The following is a 24,027-nucleotide window of genomic DNA, read 5'->3' as shown; positions in this document are numbered from 1 at the left end:
ATAGTAAGGATTGGAATCTACATTTGCTTTAAAGAAATTGAAGCCTAAAAAGTGTACTAGGGTATCTTGGACTCTGGAGTATCATGCACACGGTGCTTGATTCAATCTCTGATGGCTTTCTTCAACTTTTAAACATGGGTCTTACACCCATGCACCTCAAAACCTCTTGGCTGATTTATGTATTTCTCCTCCTCAATCAAATCAGGAATAATCCATTTGACATAAATACCAGCCCATCATCAATTCTAAAGAACATAATGAATTTGATGGAGGTACACATGGCAATGGGAGTAAAAGTCTCTTCATAGTTTTGGGAGAAACCTAGCCACAAATGGAGCTTTGAACTTCTCTAAGTTGACATCCACTGAATGCTAAAGTTTGTACAACTACTTGGAGTCAATCACTGACTTCTCCTTTTGTCTAGGCATAATCTCCCACACATCATTCTTAATGATGGAGTTGTACTCCATCATGGAAACTTGTGAAATTCGCTTAACTATTGCCTTATCAAAATTAGGAGGCCCTGCATCAACAATTGAAGGCATTAGTGACACATAATTTGGAAAATTATTAGAGGCTGAGTTACTCAAAATGAAGTGTTAGGAGATCCAACTTGCTCATATGCATCTTGTAATGTTTAGGTAAACCACCGAGGAATTTTGGCTAAACTAGAGGGTAAAGAAACATCACTTGCACCTCCAGAAGCTTGTTGATCTGAATCTGATTTCTCTGGAATATATGGATCAATTTTTGGGCACTGCAAGCTCCTATAGCTCCTCAATCTTTGGTAGAGGTTCTTGAGGCTTGGAGGACAATGCATCCTCCTTGCTAAACTTGATATTTGTGCTTAGCAACTATCTTCTGCTAAGATAGAATGTAGATTCTGTAAGTGTTAGGGGTCTCATTATAACCCTTAAAAATACCCTTCACACTAGAAGATTCAAACTTAATCCTTTTCTTTTATCACAAATATAAATTTAAATAAGACACTAAAAACACAAAAGTTTACTACTTGAGGCTTCTCACTTCTAAAAGTCTCGTTTGATGTCTCTTCCTTCAAATCTATGTGAGGACACTTGTTCATAATAGAGACATCTATAAGACATGCTTCTGCCCAAAGGCAAAATGTGTCAAACTCATCACTGCTTCGATCTTCTTCATATGATTTTCCACAAGAGATTTAAACTCTTGAAACTTCTCGAATGCCTCATCATTGCTCTTCATGAAGTAAATCCAAGACTTCCTATAGAAATAATCAATAATGAAACATAATAATTGTGACTTGATAAAGAAGTTGAAGTCATGGGTCCAAACTCCACATACATTTGAGTGTATCAAGTCAAGAATCTCTCTTCACCTATGCTTGCTGCTATGAAATGCAGTCTTGGGATGCTTGCTAATTGCATAGCCCTTGCACATTCCTTTCTTCTCAACCCTTGAAATTTGGCAATCCTTGCACCATGTCCTTCAAGGTTGGCAATGCTCCGTAGTGCAAGTTGTTGCAATTTGGGTAGCTCGGAAGGGATTCTCACCTTAAGAGAACTCATCCATCTCTCGCATTTGCATACTAGGATTAGTATCTTATCCATCTCTTGCATTTGCATACTAGGATTAGTATCTTGCATTAATTAATTTACTTCCAAGCTTTGGCTTGGTCGATAGAAACATAGGCCCACCTTTCTCATCTAGCTTGAGGAGTTTAGCACCTCTTTAGTGGTTTAACACAGTGAACTTGTAGTTTTCAGAGCCACTGTCTCTGCGGCGCTGGAGGCATCAGGTGGTTAGAACCCCAAGGGAGGTATTGTTAACCAAGCCTCAACTTGCTTCCCCCTGGTTTCTCTCTCATGACCTACTCTAGTGACTAGCTCCAAATCAATTAAGAGGAAGGACACGCTTAGAATAGGCATATAATCTAAAATTAACTAAGGTTTTGCATCTCACCTAGTTTGTAGGATTTGCATTTCATATAGGATAGTGAAGCATCCCTACGCAACAACTGTTCATCCAGTGACTTAGTAAATAATTTGTCTTAAGCAAGGCCTTGACTCCATTTAAGGCACTGGTCTTTCAAGATAAATCTAATCTAATCTTTAAACTTGCTAATTTAACCAGGTTGCTAGGCCGTTCAATTGTGTCTCCTGGACTTGTTGGTTGCCAACAATTCTCCCATCTTCACATTTCATAGGGACTACCCCCCATAGCTTGCTGTAGGGAGACAACTAGAACGGAGAGGGCAGAGATCACAGTGACAACCCCTTCCCTGAGCATTGTCGCATTTGAGGTGTACAATTTGGGCGACAACAAGTCGTGTATAGGAAGATTGCTACAAAAACAAAAAATTATTAATGTTTAGTTAACGAGTTTAATGGTTTCCATTTAGGCCCACCTCAACTTGTTAAAAGATTTGAGTAGATCGATGTCCAATGTGATCTTGTCAAAGACGAAGGATTTATCCTTTGACTGTGAGATCTAGACAACACTAAACTAGCTACCAAATTTTGCCAAATAGTCGAAACACTAAACTTTTTGAAAAGCTACTGATACCTAAAAAAAAAGCATGATTGTAACTGTAACATAACATGAATTCAAAACAAAAATGGTTAGATCTTAATCTTTCTCAGGGTCTTGATATATTTGTCAAACCCTTTCAAGCTTTAAGCAATAAAGTTCCTTTGGTTAAATTTGTTTTACTTTTAAAGTTTTATGGTTCTGACACTCAAACCACAGGCTCATTGCCTCTTGCTGTCTTTTAGTCAACATGGCATTCAATGCACACTGCATAGTAATTGTCTAAGTTTGATTATGTATTTTTAAATATAGAGTCTAGATTCTAAAAGATGAATGGTAATGTGAAAAGATTATTTTGTCATATATATATATATATATGTCGTTTCTGTGCCGTATCGTATCTGGATTTTTTGAAAATTTGCCATATCCATTTCAAACCCTATATCTGTATCCGTACCCATATCTGTTTTAGTGCAACTTAGTCAACAAGTCCTCAAAGGAGCTCTAGTTTTTTATCTTAGCACAATTCTCATCTCATCTTTTTTCACATGCCGATTGCTCCCAACTTCCTCCCAAGGTCTCACATTGTGAGTCTAGTCTCTCCCACGAGGACATTACTAGATAATGTATTGGCTTCTTCTTAGTGGTTAATGGTTCAATAGGGATATTTTCCTCATCTTCCTCCTTTATTCCCACCTCTACCTCTATTTTGGGTGTTGGTGAAGGGGCTTCCACCCCTACTTATTCTGCTTCTACTTTTGATGATATGTAGACTTTTATCATGTTTTGATTTTGGTTACTTTTCTCTTGGAATAGTTTAGCTTCTTTCATTTTATGCTTTATATTTTATCCTTTACCTTTAGGCTTTTAGCTTATATTAAATGTTTGGGCAGTCCTTTTGTATGTCACTAATAGTTGTACTTTTGAGTCCCATTGGCTACCTTTTGGGCATTTGTGTATATTAATAAAATTTCATCTTATTTTTTAGAAGATAAGTTGGTGAAGAAGGAAAACTAGGTGAAGTGGTCAAAGAAATTCCTTGCAAATATATGCTATTGGATTGCATAGATTTCGTGCGATTGAGCCTGAATTGCTAGATAAACAGTGATGAGAGGGAAAATATGTGTAGTTGATGGGATCCTGACACTAAGTTATTGACTTGCAAATTCCAGATGCTGAATTTAAAATTATTCAAGGGAGAGGGAGAAGCTAAGGCCAACAATACTTGGCCAATCCCTTAAATGTTGATTTTTTTTAAGTTTTAGGTAAAGAATCAGGATGCTCAAGATATTTGTGCATAGAATATTGAGTTTGTTTCTTGCTTTGCAGTAAAGTTCCATTGATGAATATCTAGCAGTTATCTGTTAAATTGACTTTAAAGAGGTAAGTGATGTAATAAATGGGATTAACCAACATTTTATTCATAGTCTAATTGAACTAGTCACATTGTCAAGCACTCGGGTAATAAAATCATGGACAAGAGTGCAAAGTGATAGACTATAGTAACATATGGATCATTGTTAAACTGGAACACGTCCCATAGAGTTGAAGGTGTGCCACCCTCACTCCCCATACCCCCAAGATTGGTGGTGCTTGGTGAAATGCTTTGCCACATTTCTCCTTTTTAGAAAAATAAGTTGCCAAAGAAGGAAATCTGAGTGAAGTGGTCCAAAAAATTCCTTGCAAATTTATGTTGTTGGATCACATATATTTTGTATGACTGAGCCTGAATTGTCAGATGAGTAGTGATGAGGGTAAAAAGATGAATAGGTTGATGGGATCTTGACACTAAGTTATTGACTTGCAACTTCTAGATATTGAATTTCACATTATATAAGGGAGAGGGGGAAGCTAAGGCCACAATTCTTGGCCAACCCATAGATGTTGGATAAATTTGTTAAAAATCTTTGTAGCGTTAAAAATTGGATAACACTGAATATGGATTTGCTTCATTGTAGTCTGGACTCTGCAGAATGCATTGTGCTGGTGGTGCTTTTTTCATCTCACTTTTATAACCTATAACTGAATAGAACATTCTTATGAAGTTCAAGAAAAGGATTCAGTGACCCAATTTTCTTATTCACAAGTGTTAGCATGTGTATATAATCATAACTGAAAAGTTAGTTTCTTTATTTTCAAGGCAAGTAGGGATGTTTAAATTCTCAAAATGAGAACTCTTGGTTGTTTCCTTGCAGGATTAATATTGGAAACTGTGCAGAGAGTATATGGGGGAGAAGACTATGGAGCACAATGGTCCTATGTCAGAGAAGAAGGGGCAAAATGCTGGAGAAAATGATGATCTAAATTTGCACAGTGCAACAGAGGAACTAGACCCTTGGACAGCATGGGCTTACAGGCCTCACACTATCTCCTTGCTGCTTATAGGCGCGTGTCTCCTGATGTGAGTTAAATTTGACTTTATTCTGGCAATTTTTGGAAGGACTGTTTGTATCTCTATATGAGGTTCCTGCTTTTCCTCTGGCTTCCTCCAACAACACACCAACATACATAAACATAATATAAAAAGGAACGAAAGAAAGCAATACCAAAATTTATTTTTAATTCCAGTAAAAATGTTCTACCTTCGAAAGAGCATAGCAGTTTCTGGCTTATAGGTGTGGATCTAAATTGCAGTCCCCAACATGTGCTACATGTAATGTTCCCAGATTTTTAGAGCTCACAACAAACGTGTCCTAAAATGCTCCACCATATAAACAATTAATGCTAATTTTGGAATGGTTGGTGTACAATTTTCCTTTCACAATGGTTTCAACATTTTTTTTTATCAATAGTGCCTTGAATGGTCTGGTAACTGATTCTGCTTAGCACTCCATAAGGAAACTTTTTCCTGATAGGTGGTTAGCTTTCTTTGGTGGTAGATGCTAGAAATTACTACTATACACTGTTCAAGTTTCCTACATTCAAGTCATACACTTGTTCCCATTCATTGCTCTTAGATTTTGGATACATGAAGGATGTGCATGAAAAGTTTAGGCTGCATAGAGCTTAGTAGGGCAGTTTTTCATGTTTGCAAAGTGAATTACGTAATGATAATTTCAATATTTTTTACTTAAAATTTGGTTTGGAGCTGCTTTATTGAGCTTTGCACATGCTTTTGTTGACTCAAACTTCTGAAAAATTTAGATGGGCCAGCAGGGCACTAAATCCTGAAAACACATCGGACACTGATCGAGTTACTTCTGTTAAGAGGTAAGTTGTTTATGCTTCGTCTTTTGGATTATCATTCCTTATCCCAAATATCTATGAGTCTTGAATCATAAGTTTTGTTGTGCTTACGTAAATGTTAGCATTGATGATATCAAAATCACAGGTGATGATTTTTGTTTATAGGCGTTGTTTGTGGAAGTTTGTGTGATATTTGGTGAATGCAATCTCCATAAGAATGTCAGAAACTACTGTCCTTTCAAAACCATTGAATAAAGGGTAAATATTATATTATTGAAAGATTGTTTGTTGATGTACTCCATTTTAAATTTGTTGATGTACTCCATTTTAAAGCTAATCTTCCATATCATGGATTAGTAATCATTATACCATAAAAAAAGCACCAGGAAGATTCATGATGTGTCCCTAACTTTTCCAAAACCTGAAGTAGATTGTATAACTTATTACAATTGGTTATATTACTATTATTTAGTTTTTACATGCTTTAATGTCTAAAAACAATTACAAGTCTTTTATATCTGGCATGTTGTAAGTGATGGTATCTAGAAGATTTAAATAATTTTTGAACAATAAAATAGATGAAACTATGACAATTCAAGTATGTGTAGCCTAATTTTTTAACAAAAAGTCAAATATATGGCATAAAACTATGCTTTTTTATCCAAAGAAAAAAACATTTTTTTATTCAACTACAAAGTAAATACATTCATCAGGTGCATAAGCACAATCTATCAAGTCCTTTAACTTTTGTGAGCACCACATCATCACTAAGTAACCGGAAACGCCATCCCTAACCCTCTGAAACATTGTCCCTAACCCTTTATAACATCGTTCATTGTTTTGGGTATAGAAACATGTACAATCCGGCTTGGAAACGTATCAATCCCATTTCAATCTTTTGGAAACAAAGATTTTCTGATCGGAAACGGATCCATGATGTTTTGACACTTTTTAGAGCCGTTTCCGAAATTACGGATCCGTATCACGAAAATCGTGAATCGTGATACGGATCCGTAATTTCGAAAATAGATCGGATAAGTTTCTAAAAAATTGTCGGGAGCAGATCACGCTCTTAATCTCTGGGAATAGGCGATTTTTTTTTAATTATTTGGTTGAATTAAAAAAAAGTAAATTCAAAACGTCTAAACCTAAATCACATTACCCGCCTCATTCGTTGATTGAGCCATTGTGAAGAGCCGTTGGCATCTTCTGTTGGTAAACCATAAGATTCGTATGTGGGTAAATCGTTTGGTTGGAGCCATAAGTTGGAACTTTGAACTAGAGCCAAGCAAAAGCCATTTGTTGGAACTTGGAATTGAAGCCAAGCCAAAGGCGTCCATTCAAAGCGATGAGTCAGAGCCAAAGCTGCCAGTGAAGCGGTTCCACCATTCCAAGCAAGCGGACGAGGTATGAGTCGATGATTGCTCCACCGTTCAAGGGTTTTTCAAATTAAAAAATTTGTTTACTAGGAGTTTAGCCTCCAATAGGAAATGGCAAGAGATTGAATGTTGAGAAATTGGAGTAAAATCCATTGGTTATCAATCACATGTTCCTATATTAACCATTATCTAATAACTTATCTATGGAATGCAACACTACTACAAGACCCATTAATATTACTGCGAAATCTTCCTATACCTGTAAAATTAAGAATAGTAAAGTCATAATTTTCCTCATTTTGTGATGGAATTTTTCAATGAATTTACAACCATTGGAAATTTGAAAATGATAGGTGGAAAATTGAATGCTCTATTTACTATTTAGAACATTGAAACTAGAATATCAATTGATTGAAAGTAGGATGGGAACTAATATAAAATAATGTCAGTTCTGATATTGACTTTGAAAGTTTGATGCCATTGGTTTGTAGTGCAATTAATATAGTTGACAAGTTTTTTGTACCTTAGGTGGGATACTTGTGTAGCACTAAAATAATGCAGTCGTGTTCTATTCAATTGCAATTGTTTCTGGATTCAATTATTGAAATGTTACTACATAAAATCCCTGATGGTTGTAATGATCAGGTGTCAGAACAACAATTTTTAATTTTTAAAACAGGGGAAGGTGATATGCCAGGGATACATACTATATACAAGTTTTAGATTCTAAAATTATAGAAATGTAAAAATTCACTAATTTAATGAAGCATCCCAATTTCAAAGGGATTCATTTGTCTCTACATAATTATAAGTTCAAAGTCTACCTGCCCATGATTTATTTGTCTCTACATAATTATAAATTCAAAGTTTATCTACCCATCTGTGTTTTTTAACTTTTTTTTTTTATATTTTTACAGTTATAAATTTTAAAATTATTTGAGTTTGGATTTGTAATTGACAATTTTATTTTGCAGTTTCATTTACATCATCATCATGACAACTTCAAGTTCAACCAATCGTGAGGAATACGAAATTGAAGTTGTCCCTAAAGTTGATCCAAAGTCACCACTTTGGAAATATGTAACTGTTGTAGGCAAGATCCAAGGAGGGGAATCATTGGCACAGGTTTGCAGTGAGTGTCAAAAAGAGTTTAAGGAATCATACACCCAGGTTAAAGCACATCTACTTGGGTTAAGAGGCAATGGGATTCGAATATGCACTAGCCCACCTAAAGAGAATGGGACAAAGGGAAAAGGTTTAAGCAAGGAAAAACTTATAAAATATCAGAAAGAACAAGATGAGGCAGATGCTAAAGCAAATGAGGCAAATCCCGTCTCTCAATTCAAACAACCAACAAGGTTGGGATCATCTTCATCAAAGCCTCCACTTCCCTCTTATGGAATTGACAACCCTGGTTCAAAGTGGTCTATTTTGGGGCCGCTTGAAAAGAGTTTTAATAATGATGCTCAAGAGACAACATATGCAACTATAGGTCAATGCATTTATGCAAATGGCCTACCCTTTAACCTTGTGCGATCTCCTTACTGGACAAACATGATCAAAGCAGTGAATGAAGCCCCAAAAGGGTACAAGAGCCTTGGATATGAGAAGGTATGCACTACATTGTTGAGTGCTAAGAAGTTAGATTTGGAGGCTAAATTAAGCCCCATTCGTAATTCATGGCACATTTCAGGGTTGTCAATCATTTTTGATGGATGGAAAGATCAAAGGAATAGGCCTGTGATCAATGTGATTACTTAAAGCCCAAAAGGGGCAATGTTTTTGAAGGTAGTGGATTGTAAGGGGCAGCAAAAAGATTCCCATTTCATTGTTGACATCTTGATTGAAGCAATTGAATTGGTGGGGCTAGAAAATGTTGTTGAGATAACAATTGACAATGCAATGGTGCGTAGAGCAGCAGGCCTAATTATTGAAGGAAAATATCAGCACATCTTTTGGACCCCTTGTGTTGTACATTCATTGAACCTCATGTTGAGCAAGATTGGAAGCAAATTGAGTGGATTCGAGTTATTTTTGAAGAGACAAAATAAATTCAAGCTTTTATCACAAACCACCACATGTCCCAATGCATTTACAAGGAATTTGCGAAGTTGGAGCTCCTTAAGGTACCTAAACTGTAAAGTTTATTTCATAAATTCTAAATTCTATGACTCTAAATTCAAATATGTAAATTGGATTCTCAAATGTCATGATTCGTGAATCATAATAGGTATTCAATCAATTATGATTTTTAATTTGTTGAAACATTGGAATTTGGCACTATTCGTTTTGTTTCTCATATCATAGTCTTAATAAGGCTTATGCAAGTGAAAGAAGCATTACAATCAATGGTATTAAGTTCTCTTTGGAATCAATGGAGGCAATCCCAATTTGAAAGAGCACAAGCAGTGAAAAGGTTGGTTGTTGCTAATGAATGGTGGGATAGGGTGGAGTACCTCTTGGCATTTACTAAACCAATTGTCGATTTGCTCCGCATGTTTGATACCAAAGATACCGGATTCGTCCAAAACCCTTGACGAATCGCGAATCGCTCGAATCCGACACGATTCTCTGCGGATTTGTGTCCAGACTTCAGAACACGTCGTGTCCTTTTATGACACGTCGTGCCCGGTAACGTGTCATGAATTTCCAAGCGTGTCTCGATTTTTATGATGTGCCCTGGTTTTCGGACTCGTTTCCAGGACTCGGAACTGCTGCTAGGTTAAAGGGGGCGTGCTGCTCGGTTGACGGCTCATTCTGCAAGTCAGTTGGCAAAGGATTGTGCTGTTGCAGCGAGGAGCGGACCACCCAACGTCCACAGTCCACCAGTTCTAACTTCAAGTTCTGAGGTAAGTAGTCCACGGTCCACCAGATAACGCAGTTCTTTGTATCAGCGGTGCCGGTTATAAAATTATGATGAAATTCGAGTACTTTGAACCACATTTATGTTACATACAATGATCTAAGGTTATGATAACAATCCAAATATGAAGTTCCTCCAGCGTAAAGCATATGAAGTCCATCCGAGAAGCACAAGTATCGCAGTGAATCGTGATACACTGATATATATATATTAGTGGTCATCTCTGAGTTTACTTGAGAAGCAAAATGCAAGTTTATGAATCGCTAATATTAATATATATATCACTGCTCGGCACAATCACTGCGAATTTCCAGTAAATAGAATCGATTGCATTGTGTAACCCTAACCCTGTAATTTATCAGTTACACGAATCCATGTTTCATATAAAAAAAAGATTCGATATCTTTAGAATCTGTTCAATTTTCCTGACTTTGGAACTGGACAGATTATTTCCATTTGATTTCCCTGCTGTTGAAATTTAAAACAGCTGACAGAATAAAATGCACACACTGGGATTTTTAACTGGTAAATCAAATAACAAGCGGAAGGAAATGAAACCAGTTACACAATTTTGATAGTATTAGTGACTAATTAGTAGGTTCAACTAGGTTGTCAATTGTACATTCGTGTACATAGAATCGATTACATAAACATTGTGTAACCCTGGGGCCTGTATCATTATAGTGATAACTGCACATTGCACAAAAATAAAAATGCTGAGCAGCCTGCTAGAAGGCAAGTTCGAGAAAGGCTTGACCACTATGACGAAAAAGTAGCCGTGCAGGAACAGCACCAACTACAAAATTCCAATGAGATTGCAATTTTATTGAATGACAGATGTTTGTACAAGCCATAAGTTCACCTGCTTGAAAATTATAAAATCTATTAAAATAACTTATAAACACACTGCTGTAGCCTGTAGGTGCTCTTTCCTCAGTTGCACATCATCTATGCAATAAATTGGTAATGGTAACAAATTACAATTCAAATTAGTGTTGATTCTTGTTCATTTCTTTTGCATTTTTAAATCTTTACAGCAGTTTGTTCATTTTTTTTACAAGTTGAGGTAACAGTGTTCATGGCTCAATCAAAGGCAGCAAGGAAGGGCAAGAATGTCATGGGTAGAGATGCCTTTCCTCCCCCAATATCATCAGAGTCTGCTGCAAGTAATGTTGAGGGAAGAGGACTTAAAGACAATGATAAATATCCATTGTGGAAATATGTCACAAGAGAGGATGGGCCAAACAACAAGGGAAAGGGAGGAGGCAATGTGCAATGGAAATGCAACTTTTGTAACATTTCTTTCAAAAGCACATATTACCGTGTGAAATCACATTTGTTGGCTATACCTGGTTGTGGGATTGGATCTTGTAAGGCTATTACTTCACAAAAGAGAAAAGAAGTGGAAAAGGAGGCCAATGTTGGTATGGAACATGTGGCACTGGCTTCAAAATCAAAAACACCCAAGGGCAAGAATGAAGACCCCCTTCCATTTTTGAGGAAAGCCACCACCAAATTTCCATTTGAGAGTTCTACTTCTACTGGGGACAAGCATTAAAAAGAAGATCACTTGGTCCAATGGACAGGATTTTCCAAAAAGAGAGACGGGAAGAGCTTGATCTCACCATTGCCTTCTTCTTCTATCAAAACTTCATATCATTTAATGTTGCCCGTTCACCTTTATTTGTTGAGATGTGCCGAGCTCTAACTCAAGGGGCTCCAGCAGGGTATGTGCCTCCTGGGTCAGAGAAGCTGAGAACCACATTGTTGACGAAGGCAAAAAAAGAGGTGCAAAAAATGCTTGAGCCTATTATGGCATCATGGCCAACATCTGGGGTTAGCATTGTTTCTGATGGATGGACAGATCCAGCACGACACCCAATCATCAACTTCATGGTGTCTTCCTTGAATGGTCCAGTTTTCCTGAAAGCAGTGGATACACTTGGCGAATACAAGGATGCACAATTTATGGGTGAGTTATTTATTAGAGTTGTTGAAGAGGTAGGTGTTGAATCTTGTGTGCAAATCATTACAGATAATGCACCTGTTTGCAAGGCGGCTGGCATGATTGTGGAAGCTAAATATCCACAAGTGTTTTGGACACCTTGCATTGTCCATTCATTGAACTTAGCACTGAAATCCATTGCTTCTGATGTGCTTTGGATTGGAAGCATTATTGAGGATGCAAGACATATCCGTAACTTTGTGCAAAATCATACAAATGCCCTCACTATCTACAAGGAGTACAACAATCTATCATTGTTGAAGATTGCTGATACACGGTTTGCATCTTCATTCATGATGTTGAAGAGGTTGAGGGAGGTCAAGACTGCTCTTGGGTCCATGGTTATTTCTGAGTTTTGGTCTTTTTGGAGAAAGACAGATTAGGCAGCCTCTAAAAGAGTGAAGGCCACGGTACTAGATGATGCTTGGTGGGAGAGGGTAGATCTAATTATTCGGATCATGGACCCTATCATCTCTTTGCTTCGAGTTGCAGATACAGACAAACCCATCCTAGGAGATGTTTATGAGGGATGGGATTCCATGATTGAGTCTGTGAGGAGCATTATTCTACAGAGTGAGTGCCCCCAGTATGAGACATCACCAGAGGCCTTCTGCAATACCATACATGATATTCTTGTCCGCAGATGGGACAAGAATTGTACACCTTTACATTGTTTGGCTCACTCATTGAACCCCAAATACTACAGCCATGAGTGGCTGAATGGTGGACCTTCCCGCAGATTCCTCCTCACATGGATGGTGAAATCTCACAGGGGAGGAAAGAGGCATTGAGGCGGATTTATCAGGATAGTGCATTGCTTGCTGAGGTGGAGGATGCCTTTGCAGAGTTTTCCACTGGACTGGTCGATTTGGAGGTTATGATGTGATTAGAGACAGGGGGCTTAAGAAGCCCTATTCTTGGTGGGCAAATCATGGGGCAACAAGCTCTCCTCTTTAGCAGTTAGCCATGAGGCTCCTCTCTCAGGTGACTTCATCCTCTTGTTGCGAGAGGAATTGGAGCACATATGGGAATTTGCATACTATGAAGAAGAGCAGGCTTGAGCAGTCCAGGGCAGAGACAATGGTGTATGTGCACACCAACCTTCGTCTTATTGACAGGCAGAGGGAAGAGTGGCTGAGGGGAAAGACAAAGATGTGGGATGTCTTTCCTGATGATATGGGTATGGACACCACTGTTGAGTTGGCATTGGCCAACATGGATCTCAGTGATCCAGTGCTTGAGCCTGTTAGATTTGATGACTTAGAGGGGTCAACCTCCATACCAGCAGATGCAGAGGCGACTATGGATACAGGGGAGGAGGAGGATGCAGAGTAGAGCAGTGGGGACCATGATGATGGGGACAGTGATGCTGATTCTGATGCTGATTGATGCTTTGAGGCTTGTATACTTATAGTTGTTTTATATTTTCTATTTCTATTTGCCATTGGCATTGCACCAACACTACCTATGTAACAGATTTTGATTTGATGACTTAATGAGAAAACTACAGTTGTCAGTGTGTTTATCTTACTATCTTGTAGTTGTAAGTTGTCTTTCAGTTATGAATTATGAATCATGATTTAAATTTTTAATAAATTTATCATTTATGTGACCAGTACCACTGACATTTATTTGAATTTTGTATGTACTATGCATGCTAATTAGTAATAGGCATAGCTATAGATGAAGAATCAAGATCTATGTTTGAAATCAATAAATTTGTATCATTAATTAAAATTTGTGTAAGAAATATGATAATATCTAATTTTTAATATATATATATATTTTTTAAATATATATTATATATATATATTTTTTAATAAAATAATATATAATGTGTCCTAACGTGTCCTGTTCCGGGGGGTCAGCGTGTCCCAAATCCGACACCACGAATCCCGAATCCTACGTGTCCCGAATCCCCGTGTCAGGTGACTTAGTTTGATACATATATGACTAATTTGGGAGAGGTGTATGAGGTCATTGTCTCCATGATAGAGAACTTAAGGGTGGTTATAAATGCCAAGGAAAAGGACCTAGATGAAGTCTTTTACAGAGAAGTAAAAAACATATTGACCAAAAGTGGAACAAGATGACCACCCCATTGCACCTTTTGGCCTATGCAGTGAGTCCAAAATATTATTCTGCAGAGTTGCCAAGTGATCCAGAAAGGACCTCACCAAACAAAGACCCAAAAGTCTCACAAGGATTTAAAAAAGATTTTAGAAAGCTTTTTGTAAATTCTGAAATTGGGATTCAGATTCGTTCAAAGCTTGCTCATTTTGTGAGATCAAAGGGTTTGGGTGATGATATTGATTCTACGCGGGACAAGACCAAATTAATTCCAATTGATTAGTGGAACTACTAGGGTGGGGAACTTCCACATATCCAAAAATTGGCCATCAAAATCTTGTCACAGGTTGCTAGTTCCTCTTCAGTAGAGAACTGGAGTACATATGGCTTCATCCATTCGGTGAAGTGAAATAGATTGGGCTCCAAGAAGGTTGAAGAACTAGTGTATGTTCATTCGAACCTTCAGCTTCTATCACATAAGAGTGACAAATACAAATTTGGGCCCACCAAACTATGGGATGTGGAACCAGAGTTGCCTGACTTGGATATGATGTTGAATGCCATGTCTCATATGACTTTGTTTGATGAGGAGGCACCAATAGTTGGACCTTCAAGTGGACATGGCAACAATGCTCCCACCCCTGGAGAGGATCTGCATCTTGATGACATAGATGAAGACATATTTGATGATATGTAAATGTAATTTATAATGATGTTTTAAACTTTTGAACAATGAACATTGAATACCATAATATGCCATATGATAGTAAACTATCAATCATAGTTCATTTTGTACTTTGTACTATGTAGTGTGCATTATTAATTTTGGTGATGATGTTGTCATGTTGATGATTGAAATTTGAAACAGAAACTTGATGATATGTTGAATCATGAATGTTATAATAATCATTAATGATGATGACAATGTTTATGCTGAATTGATGATGATGATTTGTTTATGTTGAATTCATGATGATGATTATTTATTTTTAGATATAGAATCTAGATTCTAAAAGATGAATGGTAATATGAAATTCTTTATATATATATGTTGAAATGGATATGTGTGCTATTTCCTTGCCTTATCGTATCCATTTTTTTTAAATTTCCATATCCATTTCAAACCCCATATCCGTATCCGTTCCCTTATCCATGTTAGTGCAACTTAGCATCATCATTGGCCTCCTAAACAAAATGAGGAGATCTAAGTACATATTGGAACCCAAAATTTCAAAAAACAATTCATCATTGTCCACAAAGTGCCATAGATTCTTCAATATCGAAATAAAACTGTTGGTTATTAATCAAAAATCATTAATAATAGCTGACTAACTGTCAAAACTTGGCCATCTTTGTATTCCTGAATGAAGATAAGATTTTCCTGTATTCGAACTCCATAGTTGGAGAGATAGTCCACAAGCTGCTTCAACTCCCTATATATATGACTGAACTGGATGTGTAAGAATAGTCTAGTAATGTCTTTTGATCTTATCAACCAATTGATGAAGAGAGATGTTATGCAGCTGGACAAAATTGTTAAATGTGGTAATAACTAGACCCAAGTCTCCAAAAACCTAGAGGTCCTCCAAACTGTGGAGTTGAGCTAACTTGGGTAACAGGAAAAGAGCCATGAATTCACAATAATTATTAGTACCTTTACAATGAGATGAAAGTAGTGAGAATCACCAAGGAATAGAACTGCACCGCAACCACAAATCTCATTGGAGCATGCATCATTGAAGAAGCACCAAGGGAGCGATTTATCCACCTCTAGGGCCCCAATACCTGTGGAGGCCGCTGTAGATGCACCATCTTAAAAATACTGAGTAATCCCAGGCTCTGTGAAGCTGTTTGAAAGAACAGGATCAGTTTTTCATTGAAGATGATTGCATTTTGAGCCAGCCATATGCTCCAAATTGCCAAGTAGAGGAGGGCTCTAAAGTCCTTCAGAGCAGGATTTTGGAACCACATCAGAAGACAATGCTCCAAAGTTTCCTTCCTCCACAAATTTCCTAATGCTAGAGATCCTTCAAGTTCCTTCCAGATCTCTTTAGAGTACACGCATGCAAGAAACAAATGAGATGGAGTTTCCTCCACCCTGCAACAGAGTAAAGAAATACCTGGACCTACTTTGTGGTACTTTTGTAGCATCTGCCATGTTAACTCCTTGTTGTTTAGAACCAGCCACATCATTAGTTTGGTTTTTTGTGGAGCAGAAACTGGCATTCCACATGAGCTGCTACACCAAATAATGCGTCATATCCAAGCTTGGATGTGTAGGCAGCTCCAACCACTTTACGTTCCCAAACAAGTTTATCTTCAGCAGGACTTAATCTGATATGCGCCTTCTTGAGTGCTCCTATGTAATTGTGTCAATCTACAATCCAATTTACGGGTAGATGTAAATCATTGGCCAACATCTAGCCTTGGCTGCAAATGGAAGTGGTAGCAGGGCTCACCAATTTATTCAAAGTGGCATTCCCTACAGATTGTAAATGAAAGGATCAAATCTGTAAGGAGGAAAATCCTCCTGTCATATCCCATAATGGCATTGGCTCCCACATGAACTTGTGTGCCATTGCTCATCTTCCATGACAAATATGAACCAATGATGGGAAATGCCAATGTGAAGACTTTCCATTGGTTTGAGAACTGATGAATGGATTTTTGATCCCTCATGATCCAAGCAGAAATTGTTCCTGGTTCAATTTATTTATGAAACAATATCCTTCGCCAAAGGTATCCTTGGATAACATTTTCTAGAGTGACTTGGTAGCCACTGAGCAACCAAAAATATGAATATCTTTGAAAACCCACTCCCCCATAGCCTTAGGGGCCGCAATCTTCTTCCACTTGATCCAATGAGTACCTTTTTAGGTACTGTCTCTGTGCCACATATACCGGGGTTGCCTCTAAAACTGATTTCACCAATACTAAATGGCCACCATGCAATAGCCAACATGTGCACCACTAGGGGATTCTCTTTTCCACGATCCCAACTAACTAGGGCCAGCCAATTTTTTTTATAATTGTCTAGCTTGATGAAAAATTCAAGATTATTTCAAAGATGTGCTTATATCTAATTTTTGAAAGGCAATTTTTTTCTAAATACTGTCATTATCTTCTTTTACTTATTGTAGCTATATGCAATGAATTTTTCTTCATTGATCTCCATACTGGTGGACTTTTTGTACAAGTAGAGAATGTACTGAAATGTTATAAATTGAGGTTCAAATCCATGGGAAAATAGGAGGATGTGATCCGCGAAAAGTATCTATGTTTATCTGACACCATAATAAACCAAAATGGTAGATTCAAACAAACCATGATTGACATCAAGTTCAACCAAGATTTGTGCAATAAGATGGAAACCATTAATGATGTAAATATTATCAACAACGATAGTTTTCCCAAGTCTACTGTTAATAGCGCATGACTTGTATCATCCAGTACTCCATGGGTAGGCCCGATAGCTTTATCCAAACCAACGATCTTGTCATAGGCTCAACATTTGCATCGAGAAGAGGATCCCAATGTTTAATGGAAAGACATAAATTATTCCAAAATTAGATCTCCTTCAAGAATGACACTGCATTTGCTTCTGAGTGGAAATGAAACCCAACTAGACCTTAGCAAGTAAATGAGATGAAGGAATGTGGCCCAATCTGGAATCCCTATTCTCCACCCAAAGCAAGAAGTTATCCATTCCCACCTTGTGACCCATAAACTTCTCGACAAGGGTTCGACCTGAGAGATCAACTATCTAAGAAGCAACTATGTTCTTGCTAACCATAAGTGCTACCTGCCCCTGTATTTTTACTTCCGCTTCTTATAAGGTTGAGACCTAATGGGAGATTTTTTCCATACACCTTGTAAATGGTATAAATCAACTTGAGAGCCAATAAGCCCACAACCAACACCGTTAGATTGGTTAAATAGTCAAGAGGGAGACTTACCAAAAATATGTGTCATAGAGAGTAAGTACAGAGACTTCAACTAAATGGGAATGGGGGTAAGAAGCAACAAGTTGTACAAGTTGCAATTAGACGCTCATAAGGCATTAGTTAACAGTAGTAGTAGCAGAGATATGGGAGAGATGTGGCATAGGAGGATGGGCCATATCCATCATGGAGCACATATGATGCTGAAAGAGACCGTGACAAGTATTCCAGATGTGAGTACAAAACGTGGTGACGTATGCAGAGGGTGTGTACTTGGAAAGTTTTCAAAAGCAACATTTCCACAGAGTGACAATAGAACCAAGAGTGTTTTACTGTTGATGCATTCTAATATTTGTGGTTCATTTACCACAAAGTCTCTCAGGGGTTATGAATATTTTGTGACCTTCATTGATGATTTCTCCAAGAAGGCCTGGATTTATTTCTTGAAGGCGAGATGAAGTCTTCAGTTGCTTCCAAGAGTTTAAGGCTCTTGTGGAGAACTCTATAGGAAAGAAGATAAAGGTACTTTAACCATGCAATGGGGTTGAGTATATTGAGAAAGCCTTCAAGGAGTTCTGTGCCAAGGAGGGAATCAAGAGGAAATGGACAACTTCATACAACCCACAACAAAATGGGGTTGCAGAGCGCAAGAGCAGAACCATAGTTAGAGTAGCGAGGGCCATGTTATATGATCAAGATATGCCTAGATATCTTTGGGCAGAAGCATATAGCACGATAATTTACATTCAAAATAGAGTCCCACATAAGGTGTTGGGAAAGATGAAACCTGAGGATGCATTTACAGGGAAGAAGCCAGAAGTCAGTCATTTCAGGATTTTTGGTAGTATCTCTTACTATCACGATCTAGCTTGAGAATCACCCCAAGCTGGATTCAACTGTAGAGGAGGAGTATTTCATTGGGTACAACGAAACATCCAAGGCACATAGGATCTATATTCCAGGGACTCAGAAGATCATTGTGAGACAAGACGTTAAGATTCAATAGGACAAAGCCTTTAGAAGTTCTCTCGAGTTGCCAACATTTGATTAGAGTCAACAAGTAGAAGCTCCAAGGGTTGAACAACAATCTCAAGTGTAGGGCACAAGTATAACTACAATGATTAATACAAGTATAGGTGCAAAAGAGAGTTCACAGAATAAGAATATCATGACGAGGATCTTGAAGCTCCACCCACATCATTTAGTAGGAGGAATCATGAGGTGCTTCATACATTGAGAGATGTACAAGAGTTTGTGGGAGCTCCTAGATCGAGAACCAAGGACAGGAGATCAACAGAGAGATATTCATGTTACAAGGCATTGATGAGTCAACTCATTGATAGTTATGAAGAGGTGTTTTAGGGAAATTTTTTCTTGCAGTAAGAGGTTACTTTAAACTCAGTAGGCTTTGCCCAAGGCTTGCCCAGACAGTGTGTGTGTGCGTAGAGAAGTGATACTAAGCTAAAAACACTCCCATGCATTGAAAGTCGCACAGAGAAAGTGAAGATGTTACCTTTTATCGTGAGAGTCCATTCTCTGTTGGTGAAGCCAACTTGGGGAATATCTCCTCGAGATCTTTGCTCTTGAATCTTCCCTATGACCTACACACAATGAAGAGGACCAATTCCTATCTTCCTGCAAAAAAAATGTTAGCACATACACGAGAGATCAACCATATAAAACATGAGAATACATGGAAGACAAATGTGGGTATAACGTTATTACTATAGCATCAATGCTGAGCTGGAGTACATTGAAGAGTCCTCACAACCTCTACCTTTGGTCTATCTCCTAACCTCTATGCTCACTAGTGTATGAACCTGCATGCATAAGTTTATATCTGAAACGGTTTGGAAACATTTCGACATAGGCTCATTTGTTCTCTGTGACTAGTGAAGAGCTTGACTTTTATAGATTCTCCTCATGATTGGTCTCATTGAACCTTGACACTTTCTTGACAATACCATAGGTGATGATTAAACTAGACCAAATCAATGACTATTTTAATCAAACTAGTTAAACTAGACCAAATCAATGCTTATTTAGTCGAACTTACGCTCTGTTTCAGAACTTTAGTGGAGAGAGGGTGTTGTTAGGCCTTTGGTTCGGTCCCAAGACTAGAAAGGAGCGTTGTTAGGTCTTTTGGTTATGTCATAGAAATGGCTAGGAGTGTTGAAGCCTCTAAATACCGTTTTCTTGATGTTTCACCAATCACAATTTGATCTTTTGACTTGGAAAGGGTCGTTCTTTTTTCCTAGACCCTAGGGGATAGACTTTTGAGCTATAATAGATGCCCCCTAATGTATGAGGTCAAAAGAGAATTTGATGGTTAAAATATATTATAATAAGTGAACCAATGAGCAAGGCAGAGAGAGAGACTGTAGACAAGAGACCTGCAGAGGCTCAAAAGCATAGTCAAATAAATAAAGAAGCACATCCCTGATGAGGCATACCCATACTTGGTACTGAGAGAATAGAGCATAGATGCCCACACAACATATTGTGGACTGATGTCATCAAGGACTAGTCATGATACAATGTAGATCTCTGGCACAATAGCTATCAATAGGGCTGTACATTGATGTGAGTGCCCCCAATGATGGCCCTCAAAGTACATAATATATTCTCCAATCGCAACTTGGGTGAGGCAATGATCATGAGTGAAGTGTCCTCGATACCCGAAGGTATTTGATACTTCACAATGGTATGACTCTACTACATGCAAATGAATGAGATGATGACTAGCATGCAGGGAGACCATCTATTTACCAACATTGGGGTATCCCGTTAACAAACGTGAGGGAGACCACCGATAATGAAAATGGTTCCTAAGGTATTTGGCACAATGTACAGAGTGCGAATGAAGGCGCTGAAGTCGAGCACTCTACAAATCAGTCAACATGGGTTAATGATGAAAACCCAATGCAAACTGCAAGGAAACCTGCCACTGATGATTGCAAGCCCTGAGTTACTAGATTGTTTCTAGATTGACATCTCGGATAAGGTGTTGAAGTTGACGGGAAGAAATCCGTCGAAGGAGGGCCTTGATGTATCCCTCACCATCAACCCGAAACTAACACCAAGATGAGGTCATTGATAATAGAAAGTGAAGAAATGATGTACAACTGACATAGGGATGGCCAACGCAAAAGGTATGGTGATTCTTGTAAATGGCCGACTCTTGACTGAGACTTCCCTTGAACATATAACGACACGACACAATAGTGAACTTGGCAGCATAGACTGAAGAATACCAACAAACAAGATGGCGACACACCGAAGCCCATAGAATAGAAGGGTAACCAATCGGGTGAGATATTGAATCAATAATAGAGTTACTCGACTTGAGCTAAAGGTGTGTTTCAAAAGTCTAACAAAAACCAACTATAAGAGTATGACTAAAAAAAGTGACATGTTCATGGGCAACCTACAACTGCCGAGACAGAGATTCGTAGGTGAAAAAGACCCCCCCCCCCCGCTTTTTGTATTATGTACCCCCTTCATAGTTTAATGAGCACGAAAGAGAAGACAAGTAAGCTCAATAAGTTCCTTTTTCGTAAGTTTTTTAGTGAGGCTGAAAAAGAGATAAAATTACACTTGTGTCCTCAGAGTTTTATGAGCTTGAGAATGGAAAAGAGATCGCTAACCGGCTTTCAATTTAATTAATAAGCAGGAAAAGACGGAAAGAACAAAATGTTTTCATATAGGTTTTACGAGCAGGAAAATATGGTAGCGAAAGAAGCTTGGGATTTTCATGAATTTATTGAGTTATCAAAAGAGGACCAAAATGGACTCTGACATTTTCATAAATATTTAATGAGCATGAAAATATAGCAAAAGGAGCTCGAGATTTTCATTGTTTAACGAGCATGAAAAGAAGGCCAAGAGGAAGCTCATTCTAGAGAGATGAGTGGTATAATGGTATGCATGTAGTTCGGAGGGTCATTGATGGAACATACCTAATCAACGTAGAAAGCAATAGCAAACTGTTTGGCAATGGAAATCAACTCATCGTAGTGGTCTCTTGGAAAGGTGATGGAAGGGCTGCAAGATGGAGGCAAGACTAATGCAAAGGTAACAGGTCGAGCATGGATGCAAATATGACAAGCAAAAATGAAGGCAAGCATTGGTATGACAACATCTAGCAAGACTTTAGGAGCATAGGTAACCATAAAGCAACGTGATAAAAAAGTGTGGGGACGCCCTATAGGGTGATAGCCATAAATGATAGACAACGAGAGGGATGAGGCTTAACAACAATGTCATGGTTGGTATTGAAGAGGATCCCCGAACCTACGAATAATTGTAGCATGGGCAACAAGATGGAAATTAGGTGCTGTTCTAGGGTGCCCATGGAGGGTAGTTGCTACCGAACAAGTTACAATGTGCAAAAGACAGGATTAATGTCGCAACTTGGTGGGTGGGCCCTGAGGCTAGGTGAAATAATGACGGAAAAGGCCAATAATGAAATGACAAAATTGGTGGATCCTAGTCCTATATGCTTGTTTCAGTGATATACCTCAAAGTAGCAGTGAAAAAAGGTGACATCTCTACAACCCTATTAAATATCGAAGTCAAAAGACCTTGGCAAACAATAATAAGGAAAACATGGAATAATACTCCCAAGAATCAACAATTTGACAAAAGAGATATGATCAAAGGAAAAAGGATACATCTCTAATATAAAAAGGAAAATTTTGACCACAAAGCTCATTTTGCAGCCCATTTGGAGACAAAACTTGGAAAAAACCCTCTTTCACCAAATCTTATTTTTTAGATCCTAGGAGCTGTAGGCCATGAAATTGGATTCTGTCACCACTATGTTAGTCCTCATTCCCTCGTCTTTCAAGCAGAAAAGTAGAGAACGACAAAATAAGCCCACACACACATAATACACAAGATATGCTCTCTAGGAAACCCTTTCGGGAGAAAACCCAGCTGGAAGGTGAGGCCCAGTGTTGCACGAAGCGCCCCCCCCCGCCCGCTCTCCGAAGCGCGCCCCGTATGGAAGCGCCGTACGAAGCGCCTTCCGAAGCGCGCTTCAGAAATTCGGAAGCGCGATTCGTAAATTTTTTTGCGCTTCCTGGAATTTCCGAAGCGCCGGCTCTGAAGCGCGATTCGTAAATTTTTTTGCGCTTCCTGGAATTTCCGAAGCGCCGGCTCCGAAGCGCGCTTCGTACGGCGCTTCGGGCCGCCGAAGCGTGGCGCTTCGGAGCAGGAAGCGTGCGCTTCACGCACGCTTCCGTACGCTTCGGCGGAAAGGGGCGCGCCCAAGGGAGAAAAACAATTTTTTTTTAATTTTTTTTTAAAGTTATGTTCACTCAACCTTAAGGGGGTGGGTTAGGGTGAGGTTAAGGTGAGGAATGAAAAGAATAAAGCCCCCATTCATTCCTCATTTTCTCACTTTGAGTTTATGAGAGTTGGAGAAGAGAAGAGAGGAGAGGAGAAGAGAAGAGAGGAAAGGAGAGGAGAAGAGAGGAGAGCTTGGAGGAGTGAAGAAGGAGGAGCTAGGAGAAGGAGGAGGAGCTTGGACCAAGAGCTTGGAGGACTTCATCTACAAGAGCTAAAGAGGTAAGTTCAAACCCCAAACTCCCTTGTTTTTTTGAATTTTTTTTGTATTTTTCTCCTCCCTCTCCTACTCTTTCCCATTGTTTCTACTTGCTCCTTTATTTACAGGTTGCCGTTGTCCACCACCTATATCCATATTCCAAGATGATGTTCTTTTGGCTTCTATGTATCATTCCACTCTTGGTTTTAATGATGGCAAGGGTGAGGAATAGAAGGGAAGAAACAGAAGAGGACATTGGTGATGGTCCTAATAGTAGTGACCCAATGTATGATGAGGAGGAAGGGTTTGAAGAGGAAGGGGATGAACTTGAAGGGGACACTGAAACACAAGATGGGAAAGCTACATCAACACCCTTGTGGAACTATGTGACCAAACTTGATGGGGGAAAGGGTGGTGGATCTTACAAATTTGTGTGCCCTCATGGTTGTCATGGAGGAAAACCATATTGTGGTTCATATACCCGTTTGAGGAGGCATCTTTGTGGGGTGCTGGACAGTGATGAAAAA

General features: G+C 38.6%; 1 protein-coding gene across 9 annotated transcripts in view; it reads left to right on the top strand.

Moving 5' to 3' along the window:
• PSS1 (phosphatidyl serine synthase family protein) overlaps positions 1-24,027 on the top strand; it is a 270,634-nt gene that overhangs the window by 8,852 nt on the left and 237,755 nt on the right. For all 9 annotated transcript variants that reach the window (XM_089379089.1, XM_089379092.1, XM_089379096.1 and 6 more), the window contains 2 exons: positions 4,704-4,909; positions 5,653-5,718. In XM_089379089.1, coding sequence (XP_089235215.1) covers positions 4,734-4,909; positions 5,653-5,718 — 242 coding nt within the window. In that variant the 5' untranslated portion in view covers positions 4,704-4,733. The remainder of the gene's footprint in view (positions 1-4,703; positions 4,910-5,652; positions 5,719-24,027) is intronic.

The sequence above is a fragment of the Pinus tabuliformis genome, chromosome J, assembly GCF_031772625.1.
Source record: "Pinus tabuliformis cultivar Carrire ecotype Pingquan chromosome J, CPIR1, whole genome shotgun sequence".
NCBI lineage: Eukaryota > Viridiplantae > Streptophyta > Pinopsida > Pinales > Pinaceae > Pinus > Pinus tabuliformis.
This window is presented reverse-complemented; position numbering and strand designations above follow the sequence as displayed.